The sequence below is a fragment of the Macaca nemestrina genome, chromosome 1 (assembly GCF_043159975.1).
Source record: "Macaca nemestrina isolate mMacNem1 chromosome 1, mMacNem.hap1, whole genome shotgun sequence".
Taxonomy (NCBI): domain Eukaryota; kingdom Metazoa; phylum Chordata; class Mammalia; order Primates; family Cercopithecidae; genus Macaca; species Macaca nemestrina.
In genome coordinates this window covers 132,765,447-132,777,768 of record NC_092125.1, presented here as the reverse complement: position 1 = coordinate 132,777,768, position 12,322 = coordinate 132,765,447, and the positions used below count along the sequence as shown (strand labels likewise).

General features: G+C 37.2%; 1 protein-coding gene across 10 annotated transcripts in view; it reads left to right on the top strand.

Moving 5' to 3' along the window:
• Positions 1 to 12,322, top strand: part of LOC105485467 (cell division cycle 14A) — a 173,885-nt gene that overhangs the window by 114,829 nt on the left and 46,734 nt on the right. For all 10 annotated transcript variants that reach the window (XM_071072340.1, XM_071072458.1, XM_011747852.2 and 7 more), the window contains 2 exons: positions 518 to 748; positions 5,885 to 6,023. In XM_071072340.1, coding sequence (XP_070928441.1) covers positions 518 to 748; positions 5,885 to 6,023 — 370 coding nt within the window. The remainder of the gene's footprint in view (positions 1 to 517; positions 749 to 5,884; positions 6,024 to 12,322) is intronic.

The following is a 12,322-nucleotide window of genomic DNA, read 5'->3' as shown; positions in this document are numbered from 1 at the left end:
GAATTTGAAATGATATGCAATTGTGACTTGTACATAGTAGGTATTTAATAATAATTGCTTTTGGGGAGCATTGTACTACAAATTAAAGCTATACATATGGCAAAAAAGGTTTAGCTGTAGTTGAAAAATATTTGTCAATTGGCGAATAAAGCACAAGGGAGAATAAAGTCACCACGAACCATTCTAGGTCTGTTATGCACATTCGAGTACTTCAAGAATGCCTTTGTTTTGGGAGTCGGAAGAGTGTGCTCCCAGAATTCGAATCTAGAGGTTGAGATTTTGAACTTTAATGATATATTTCCTGTACTTAGAGAAGTTTTCTTTTTAACCTCCTATGGTGCTTACAGTTATGAAGATTGATGCTTTTAGGAGCTTGCTGTGACCTTTTCTCTCACGCAACACACTTTCCTCCCAAGCTTTGTTGAGATTTACACACTTCATTGTTGAGAGTTTTGTATTTCTGGGTTATGGAAGATGAAATGCATGCCTTTTGCTTACTGCTCCTTTCTTCCTTTAGGTTATCCTCTTCACGCCCCTGAAGCCTACTTTCCTTATTTCAAAAAGCATAATGTGACTGCAGTTGTGAGGCTGAACAAAAAGATTTATGAGGCAAAGCGCTTCACAGACGCTGGCTTCGAGCACTATGACCTCTTCTTCATAGATGGCAGCACACCCAGTGACAACATCGTGCGAAGGTTCCTGAACATCTGTGAGAACACTGAAGGGGCCATCGCCGTTCACTGCAAAGGTGTGTGCAAGGCCTCGGTGGTGGTGGCTGCGTTTATCGAAGGGACAGGCCAAAGAAGAGCAAATAACAAAACAAAACCTGTTTCGTGTCTTAGAACACAATGAGGTTTTTAATTTGAGACAACTGGCACACAAACTCATTTTAGTAACCCCTTCTTAAAGAAATGATTGCTTGGGTGTGGACAATTGATGGTGGTGTGGCTTTCTTGATATGCCAGTTTTTCAGACCTTACCTTTCCAGGCCCACGTACTACAATGAGGGGAAATTACAGTAGTAGTGTCCTTAGGCTGCAGGAACACCTTTAAACAGGTGAAATCCTCAAGAGGCAGGAGTTGTTAGTTTTCCCCTCTCCTTTGTTTTTTTTTCAGAATTGCTCATCTCTTCCCCATCCTCTTGCACTGTCGTGGTTCTGTTTTATGACCCAGTTATCTGGACCCCCATTCCAGTCTCTGCCCATCCCTCCCCTGCTAGTCTTTGGCTTCATGGAGCAGAGTGTTTTCCATGCCTGTTGCTAGGGACAATCGGCTAGCTTACAATGCTGCTGATGTGATGCTGCCTCTTGGAATGAACTTAAAGAGTTGGTTTTGCAAATCTCTGATCTCTGGAGGTGGATACTTTGGGGCAGGAGTTGTTCAGAGTATAGAAGGTTTAGGATTGCCAGATTTAGCAAATAAAAATACAGGCTGCCTAATTAAATTTGAATGTTAGAGAAACAATGAATACTTTTAAAACAAAAAGTATAAGTGTGTCCCAAATATTGCAGGGAACATGCATTCTGTATTCTATCTGGCAACCCCATGTCAGCTACTCAGAAAATATGACATGCCATTTGCTCTAAGCTTAGTTGTTAGACTTTGAGGAGGCTCAAAATCCATTCCACTCCAGATCTTTCAGTATGGATAATACTGGAAATATTCCAGATATTTTACTGGGTCTTTGATTTCGGCGAGGAGAAATCACTTGGGCCGCCCTGGGCTGGAGCCTTGAGTTCCTCACGCGCAGCTCCTCCTAGTGTCGCTGGGTGGTGCTGTGCTCGTGGTTTTGGAGCTAGACCTGGTTTCCCTCTCATTTTATGCTAATCATCTAGTAGGTGTTGGGGAGGGTGCTGTTCTTTTCATGTGCCTAGTGCTGCTGTAACTGACTTATTCAGACGAGTATGGCTTTGGTTCTGACAGAAATTAAAATGCCGTTTTGTAGGCCCTTGTTTCTATGTTTAAGATTTGAGTAGGTGGAGGTACTTTGTGAACATGTGAGCAGAAATGGGAAGCTGCGGTTTCCCAGAGACCCGGAGAGATGGAAATGAGCAGCACGTGGCCTGGGTTTGGAGGAGGGCTCCCCATGCCAGGCTCCCTCCTCCTGGGTGGACAGAGCTCTCCCTCCCTAACCTCCCCCTTAGCTAGCAGGATGGGCCCAGGCTTTGTGGGATATCTTGTCTCTGGCTTGGAGTCTGTTAGGAAGGTGTTACTTGCTGGCTCATTTGTGGGTGCTCCTTTCAGGCCACAGTGGGGTGGCAGTGTGTTGGCTTGTCCCCATGTGATTCATTTGCACCCTGTTTGCTTTTCCATTGCATTTTGTTCAGTATTGCCCAGGTCCAAGAAAAAGCCCACATGTCACGTATTTTAAACATCAGTAGAACTTGAGAGCTAATGGGAACATTTATATCAATGTTTAGCAGGAAATAATCCTATCTTCTCTTTCAAAGTTTAGTTTTGTGCCATAAAAATTGTTTTTTTTCCTGTGATTAATTTGGCCTTATTTCCTAGTTCAAGTAGTTTTATTATTACTATGTCATAGAGTTTATCTGTGGATTAGCCATCTGTATCTTGGAGTGACAAATTCAAAGGAGAAGAACTGCAAAGCTTTCATTAAAACTCAGTGTGTTTCTTGATAGTATTTCTCACCTGAGAGACCTTGTGCAAATAAAACTCTCTGGTGTTAAACATTCTTATTACAGATATTTTCTCTATATCCTTGACCTGTGAATATTTACCTTTTAAAAAATATATGTATTTATTTTATATTGCATATTTCTTTTTTTTTCTTTTCTTTCCTCTTTTTTTTTTTTTTTTTTTTTTTTTTTTTGGAGAAAGAGAGTCTCGCTCTGTCACCCAGGTTGGAGTGCAATAGTGTGATCTTGGCTCACTGCAGCCTCTGCCTCCTGGGTTCGACCAATTCTCTTGCCTCAGCCTCCCATGTAGCTGGGATTACAGGTGCCCGCCACCACTCCTGGCTAATTTTTTATATTTTTAGTAGAGATGCGGTTTTGCCATGTTGGCCAGGCTGGTCTTGAACTCCTGACCTCAGATGATCCACCTGCCTCAGCCTCCCAAAGTGCTGGGATTACAGGTGTGAACCACCGTACCTGGTCTGTATTGTAGATGTTTTTATATTAAATCAATTTAACATTGAATTCAGTTCTTGTATAGGACGGTCACATTTACATGTGGTCATGTCTTTTTGAGAGTGTTATTTCATTTTCTTCCACTTGCACACTTGCACACACATAGAGGGTTCTTTTATAGGGATTACACCTTTGGTTTAATTACAGCTCTATTGCTTTTCACAGCATACTTATCTACTATAGGCTTGTTAATTATTTTGACATCTGCCCTAATTAAGTCAGCTTAATTTTCTGGGAATTCAAGCAGCACTCAGTCTTTTAATTGAACTAAAAGAAGGAGGGAGAAAGAATCTTTCCTATGTCAGATGAACTTTGGTAGCTACTGAAAAGGGAATGAATATGTCATGTCTCAACATAAAGTATTTTATACAGAGATAAACTAGAAAACAATTTGCTGGGGATTACATTTCAATATCTGCATTTCACTTTGTGGTTGATAAAAGAGATGGCTATCAATTCTTGAAATTCTCTACCACAAATAATAATCTAAAATACAGCAACATTGTGATATTCCAGTATGTGATTATTGATGTTCTATAGGGCTTTCAGAAAATGCCTGGAACTGTAAAGCAATTGGTGTTTGACTTGGTATAAATAGAACACTTTTCAACATCTTGTCATGCTGTGGCAGGGAGCCCTTTAATTACAAATGCTTTAAAAATTTTGTTAAAGTTTTTATAGAAACTTAGTGAAATGTTCCTATTCTGTTCAGTTGTGGTAAGAGCTCCTAACTATTGAGTGCTAAGTACGTTCTTTTTATAGATCAAAATTATAGACTCTTTTTTAAAAGGGGGAAGCTGCTTTAGTTTCAGAGAAATTGGAAAATTTCCTGCACCTCCTTTTTGGTTGTGAGTGTGAACAGGAACTTGAGTGAGGGAGCCATCCAGGTCTTTGCACAGCGGGCAGCAGGGAGAGACAGTGTTGTCTCCATAAGGAAGGCCCTTTTCTCTCCAGATAGACACCCAAATTGGTGACTTGAAGGAAGAACTCTGGAAACTCACTGGGCTCTGGCTTCTGCTCCAGGATGTCACCTATGTTTTATTTATACGGTTGCTTGTAGTCTTGCCAGGCATCTAGGGAATTAACAATGATAGGCACTGGGTGAAATAGAAGGCAAAGTACTCAGAACTCTTAATCGTAAACAATGGGGAGCCCCACTGAGACCACAATTAAACCTCACCCCTCTAAAGAACATTGATGTTTGATCTGGGACAAGAGTCCCTTCAGATTAAAACAGAATATACACACACCTCATCTAATAAAACAGAGTATGAATACTTCTTAAAAAGGAAGGGTTAGCCAGGAGCTGTGGCTCACGCCTGTAATCCTAGCACTTTGGGAGGCCAAGGAGGGCAGATCACCTGAGGTCAGGAGTTCGAGACCAGACTGACCAACATGGAGAAACCCTGTCTCTACTAAAAATACAAAATTAGCTGGGCATGGTGGTGCATGCCTGTAATCCCAGCTACTCGGGAGGCTGAGGCAGGAGAATCGCTTGAACCTGGGAGGCGGAGGTTGCGGTAAGCCGAGATCGTGCCATTGCACTCCAGCCTGGGCAACAGCAGCGAAACTCAGTCTAAAAAAAAAAAAGGAAGGGTTAATGGGAAGGAAATGTCAGGCATCTGTAGACATCAGATTGATTGTCCTTTAATTTGCATTTTCAATATATATTCTCAATCCAAGAATATTGCCCCCAAGGGGACAAAATTGTTGTTTTGGTGGGATGAAAAACTTTTTTTTTTTTTTCTTTTATAAAGCACAGATTTACATAAACAGATATGCAGTCTATCTGTGACAGTGAAATTTCATTTGGATTGATTAGGAATAAAATATCTAAAGAGGCTCCTGGAAGGAACAATACTGTAAAAAAGGTTGAAGAACACTGATTTAAAGACATACCTTTTTCACATTTTAACATTTCTGAAATTAGAATTCATCTTAAAATTGAGAGCGTGTCATAGTTTAATTTTTTTCTTTCTTAGTGGAACTCAGATGCTACACGACAGTAGTCTTAGATTTGCTGAAGTACTGTGTGCTCCCAAGTACTGGGAGATAAGAGAAAACCACCTTTATTGTTTGGTCAGGGAACGCTGACAAAGGTCCCCTCAAAAGCAAAAGATTCTTGAACATGTAAAAAATGAAACTATCGACGTTCCCCTACTTTGTTTTGTTTTACACACACACACACACACATGCACATACACACATTTTTTTTTTCCTTATTTCTTTTTCTAACTAAATGTTTTCATGGATGAAGTCAACATTGTACCAGTTTTCTAGGTCAGAAATGTCACTTACCTATAACTTTCCCTGTGACCCAGTCCTAATGGATTTCTAATTCATCTTTTCCTCTTTATTGCATTTGCTCGGCCTCATCCCTTTCCATCCTCATCCCAACCTCCTTCAGCCATCCTTGCTTCCCTGCCCCTGCCTTCCATCTCATCTCTTTTGCTTTCATCTCTGGCTTTTCCAATCCAGCCAGTGATGCTGCTGCCAGACCCATTTGCTTTTTGTCCCATCACTTTCTTGCCCCCAAATCTATGGCAGCTTCATTTTGCCCTTTCCATTGTTTAAAGAAAAAATGAGTTTTACATGATAGCAGTTATGTTTATTAGCTGTTGATAATATCATCACACTTGAATGCAGAGCAGTTTCTGGGCAAGGTTTGATTTCAGTGTTTTTGTGGGAGCATTTGCTAGACTTTATATTTCTTATTCTGTTTCCCTCTCTTACAGCTGGTCTTGGAAGAACAGGGACATTGATAGCCTGTTATGTAATGAAACACTACAGGTTTACACACGCTGAAATAATTGCTTGGATTAGAATATGCCGGCCAGGTTCTATTATAGGACCCCAACAGCACTTTCTGGAAGAGTAAGTATATTGTCCCCATTATCACATTATAGCCTGTCCTTGATCTTTTCTACCTCTTGTTCCCCTGGTTGTGGACCATGTCAGCCTGTGGTTATAAAATGGCTCCATTGTTAAGAGAAGTGTGTGCCTCTAATAGAATATTGTTGATTTGACAGCTAATGCATTCTAACTTTGTACCTTTTATATCTCTTAGATCAGGTGAGAGTGAGAAGAAAATCACAGAGCCATCTCTGCCTACCCTTTTTCTGTCATTTTCTATGTGTGATCTGGCTACAGTGCAATTTTCTTATGACATCCCACTTGGCACTTTTCATTCTTTTCTTTTGTTTGCATGTCTTAAAGCATAATGGGAAAAAGAAAAACACAATTAAGGTCACTCAGTGATTTTGGTAAGATTGCTGTTCTCCTGACAACTAACTAAACTGCTAATGTAGATACAACTTATGAATTTACCCAAGAAGTTACCACAGAAGAAAAAAGGAGGAGAACTGGGTTTTATTTCTGACTCTGCCACTAACTAGCTTTATGACCATTATTTAGAAGAATACTTATTTATTCACTCATTCATTTATTCCCATAGCCTTTCATTCATTAACTTTTTGTCTAGCCTCAGCCCAAGAGATAGAGAGATTTAAACTGTAGGATACAATCCTTTCTTCTTAGAATGTTAGAACATATCTCAATGTACTCATTAATAAAATGAGAAGATGAAGTTAGTACTGGTAGATCTAGGTCCAGCTCTGAAATACTATTCATTAGTGATATCTTTTACTGAAACTTCATTTTTTTTTCTTTTTATGCTGGGTTGACCCTATTTTATTCTAATTTTAATTTTTAATTTTTTGTAGAGACAGGGTCTCACTATGTTGCCCAGGCTGGTTTTGAACTCCTGGGCTCAATCAGTCCTCCCACGTTGACTTCCCAAAGTGCAGGGATTATGGTTGTGAGCCACTATGCCCGACTGATGGCTCTCTTTAGAATAGCATTCTTTTCCATATAATTAGTTATTTCCAATTTAAATGTAATTATTCCTTTCCAGTTTTAATGATCATGATCATGTGTGAATTCATAAAGAAATGATCATGAATTTCATAGGAAGATGCCATAAGTAAACTCTTAGCATCTGAAATGAATAAGAGGATTTGAGCCTGCTGAGGAATGAATTACTTTAGTTGCCAATCCTAGAGGTAATAACTGATTAAGAAGTGCTGAAAAATGAGCGGTTATACTTTAGCTTAAAAGAATGATGCAGAAGTATAATGAATGCGTTAGAAAAACATGCACGGACAGGATCATTACAAAGACAGAGATTTATCTGTTTTTACCTGTGAGGTACAAATAAAATAATTCTGTTATTTTGGAGCTTTATTCTTGATCAGATTCTCAGCCATTGTCTTCCTCTATTTCTCTGTTTTGCATTTTATGTGCCTGTAGCCTGGAGCTTTGTGCCATGTATCTGCCAGGTTTTTATTATACTAATTACTGAAGTTGAAGAAATGGTCTTAGGGTTAAAAAACCAAATACTCCTAAGCCTAGTTCTTTAAACCGTTTAATCAATATCTTAAAATTATTGCTTGTCATTTAATAGGTATCTCTGTACCTATTGCCCCAGGCATTCTGCTAAGTACAGCTCGCAAGGTGAGGAGATATAGCAGAGAATTCTACCAGTCAGGGTCACCTAGCTTTCTCAGGGTGTCAGATAACACAGCCCTCATGTTTCATGGCTGCGTACTCCCTCCAACCTCCCTATTATACTCTTTCTCTCTGCCATATCTCAAAATAGTAAGAGAAGAAATTAGAGTTATGAGGCAAAGGCACTCTAGGCTGAAGAAAGATTTTTAAATTTATAGATACTTAAGCTGTATATAAAGAACTCTCAAAACTCAAGAAAACAACTTAATATAAAATAGGTAAATGATTTGAACAGAAATTCCTCCAAAATGATGTACAGATGGTGAATATTCCTCATGATCATAAGCACAGAGTTCCTAAAGAAACACTGCATGTCAAATCCAGCTATATAAAAAAGATAGTACATCATGACCATCATGGTTCAGTATTAGAAAATCAATATAATTCACCACATTAACACAAAAAGTAGAAAAATTATGTGATTATCTCAATAGATGTTCAAAAATTTGACAAAGTTTAGTACCCATTTTTAATATAAACTTTCAATAAACTAGAAATAGAAGGAAATTTCCTCATTCAGATAAAAATAATCTATGAAAACTCTACAGCTAAAATTATATAAAATTATATTTAATGGTGATGCTTTTCCTGTAAGATCAGGAACAAAACAAGGGTGTCTACTCTCACTACTTCTAATATTATACTGGAAATCTTAACCAATGCAATTAAAAAAACCCAAAAACTTAGAAATCCTGTAAGATTGCAGGATACAAAGTCAATTTTCAAAAATTTTAGCACAATTTTAAAATTCTGCTAATTAAAAGGCACACAGTATACGTATCTGACAAAAGACTTGTACACATATATTAAAAACTATAAAGAAGCAATTTTAAAAGTTAATTTTTTAATGGGCAAAAGCCTTGACCGGATATCTCACAGAAGGTAATATATGTATATGAAAAGATATCCAACATCATTAGCCATCAGGGAAATAGAAATTGAAACCACAATGAGATACTTTTTTATGTCAACCAAAATGACAAACAAAAAAGAAGTTTTACTACAGAATGCTGGCAAAGATATGGAGCAACTGGAACTCTCATGTGTTAACCAATTGGTGTATAATTATTTGGCAGTTTCTCATAACGTTAATCTATATTTAACCCTATGACCCAATGATTTCATTCCTAGGTATTTAAATAAGGAAAATGAAAACATTTGTCCACAAAAAGACTTGTACAAGAATATTCACAGTTGCTTTATTCATAATGGCCCAAAATTAGAAATCATCCAAATGTCCATCAACAATTTATAAGTGAACATATCATAATATGTTCATAAAATGAAATACTAACCAGCGATAAAAAAGAATGAATTACTGATATACTCAACATAGATGAATATCATATTATTGTAAGAGGGGAAGAAAAGCCAGACATAAAATAATCCATGCTGTATAGATAAAGCCCAAGAACAAGCAAAACTATTCTGTGGTGATAGAAATCAGAAAGCAATTGCTTCTGAGGTGTGTCAAGGAAAACTGACCCCCCCAAAAAGCATGATGGAACTTTCTAGAGTGCTGGAAATGTTCTGTATCTTATCTTGGGTTGTGGTTACACAGGAGCACAATCAGTTGTAATTCCATATACTAGCCTTAAATTAGAAAATAAAACCTAAAAAATTATACCATTTACAGTGCATCCAGTAACTTCAGGTTAGAGATGTGCAATATCTCTACACAGAAAACCAAAGAAATTTTTTTATTGAGAGAAATTAAAGAAGTTATAAATAAATGAAAAGATAAAGATTATCTTGAATAAGATCACAGCTGGAGGGTTTACACTCCCAGACATGGATTCATTTTAAAACTGCAGCAATTATGATGTTGAGGTATTGGTGTCAAGACAGAGAAATTAACCAATAGAATAGAATATAAAGTGCAGAAACAAATTCAGACATATACAGACACTTGATTTATGATAAAGGTGACATGATAGAGCAACAGGAAAAGGTCTTTTTAGTAAATTCTGCTGGGTCAACTGGATATCCATATGGGGAAAAAAAGAACCTTGGCTCCTATCTCACAACCTTTTTTTTAAAGGAATTCCTGATGAGTTGTTGATCTAAATGTGACAGAAAAATCAGTAAAGCTTCTGGAAGATAGCATAAAATAATATATTCATACTTTGAAGTTAACGAAGATGTCTTAAGTGGTACACAGAAAGCCTATAACTGAGTTGAAATTGTAGAATTCTCTTCATCAAAGACACTGTTAAGAGAGTGAAAATGAAAACCACAAGAGTAGGAGAATATTTGCATCACATAATAAGGGGCACCATACTAGTACCCAGAATACTTAGAATCCTACAAATTAACAATAAAAAGACAATCTGATAAAAAATGTGTAAGAAACACGAAAAGATACTTCATAGAAGAGAATGTACACATGGCCAATAAACATGCGAAAAGCGATTCAGCTTCATTAGCTATTTCATATCTTTTGGTACACCTATCTGTTAGAGATATACCTGTGAGTGAAACAGTTGGGTATGTGTGCATTCAGCGTTAGAATTATTAAACAGTTTTCCAAAGTAGATATGCCTGTTTATGTTCTCATCAGCAATGGTTTGTCAGTCTCTTAAATTTAAGCCATTAGATTTTTTAAAGTGGTAACTTGCTTTAGAGTTTTAATTTGCTTTTTCTTGATGACTAAGGTCTATCTTCGTATATTCTAGATACTAGTCCTTTGTCTGATAAATGTTTTTCAAGTTTTTTTTCAGTCTATAACTTGTCTTTTCATCCTCTTAATAGGATCTTTTACAGAATAAAAGTTTTAAATTTTGATGAAATCCCTTTTATCACTTTTTTCTTTTTGATATTGTCTAAGACTCTTAGTACTCAATGATTTCTCGTATTTTTTTTCTAAAAAGTTTATAGTTTTACATTCATATTTAAGTCTGTGATGAATTTTGAGGTTTTTTGTTTATTTCATAATGTGTGAGACTTAGGTCAAGCTTCTTTTTTTTGGCCTATGCGTGCCCAGTTGCTTCAGTACCATTTTTGTTGAAAATTCAATTTCTCTACTGAATTGTTTCTATAGCAGTATCAAAAATCATTTGGATATATTTGTGTTGATCTATTTCTTTGTTCTCTGTTCTGTTCCATTGGCCTATGTGTCTCCTTCCTTCAGTACCACTCTGTCTTGATTACTGAACCCATATAGTGAGCCTTAACATTGGAAGAGTGATTCCTTCCACTTTCTCCTTCTTTAACAAAATATTCTGAGCAATTCCACTTTCTTCTCCTTTTCATATAAATTTTAGAGTAAGCCTGTCTAAATCTACAGATAATGTTTCTGGGATTTTAATAGGAAGTATGTTAATCTTCTATATTGATTTGGGGAGAATTGACATCTTCACTATTGTTGAGTCTTCTAATCCATAAACATGATAGGTCTTTTCATTTATTTAGATCTTCTTTGATTTATTTCATCAGCATTGCATAGTTTTCTGGATGCAAGTCCTTTTTTGTTAAATTTACATCTAAGTACTTTTTTTTTTTAGCAATTATAAATGGTATTTATGTCCATATGTTCATTGCTAGTATGTAGAAATACAGTTGATTTTTTTTTCTTTTTTTTTTTTTTTGAGATGGAGTTTCGCTCTTGTTGCCCAAGCTGGAGTGCAATGGCACGATCTTGGCTAACTGCAACCTCCGCCTCCGGGGTTCAAGTGATTCTCCCTCCTCAGCCTCCCAAGTAGCTGGGATTACAGGTGTGTGCCACCACGCCCACCTAATTTTTTGTATTTTTAAGATGGGGTTTCACTATGTTGGCTAGGCTGGTCTCGAACTCCTGACCTCAGGTGATCCTCCCACCTCGGCCTCCCAAAGTGCTGGGATTACAGGTGTGAGCCACCCTGCCTGGCCACAGTTGATTTTTCTATGTTTATTTTGTATCCTGAAACCTATGAGTTTTGTGTGGGGGCGTGTGTGTGTATGTATGTGCAAATTCTTGGGGATTGCTTTTTCAACCACAAATGGGACAGTTTTATTTTCTTTCTAATCTATATACCTTGTGTTTCCTTTTCTTCCCTTGTTGGACAGGCTAAAACTTCCAGCACTGTAATGAATAAGAGTGACAAGAGCAGACATCCTTGTCGTGCTCCCAGTCTTGGAAGGAAAGCATCCAGGCATTCACCTGGATTAAGTATGTTAATTGAGGTTTTCCATAGATGTTCTGTATCAAGTTGAGGCAGCTCCCCTCTATTTCTATGTTTTTGAGAGTTCTTATCATGAATGGGTGTTGAGACTTGTCAAATACTTTTTCGGCATTGATTGATAAGATCACATGATTTTCTTCTTTAGACTGTTAATATGGTAGATTATGTCAATTGTTTTTTGTATATTGAAGGAGCCTTATGTCCCTGGAATAAACCCCATTTGGTCATGGTGTGTAATTCTTTTTATATATTGCTGAACTCTGTTAAAAATTTTTATGTCCATATTCATAAGTAACATTGGTTTGTAGTTTTCTTTTTTTGTACTGTTTTGTCTGGGTTTTGTGTCAGGATAATACTGGCTTCATGAAATGAATTGGGAATTGTTCTTCTCTGTTTCCTGGAAGAGATTGTGAGAACTGGTGTGAATTCTTAAAATGCTTGATAGAA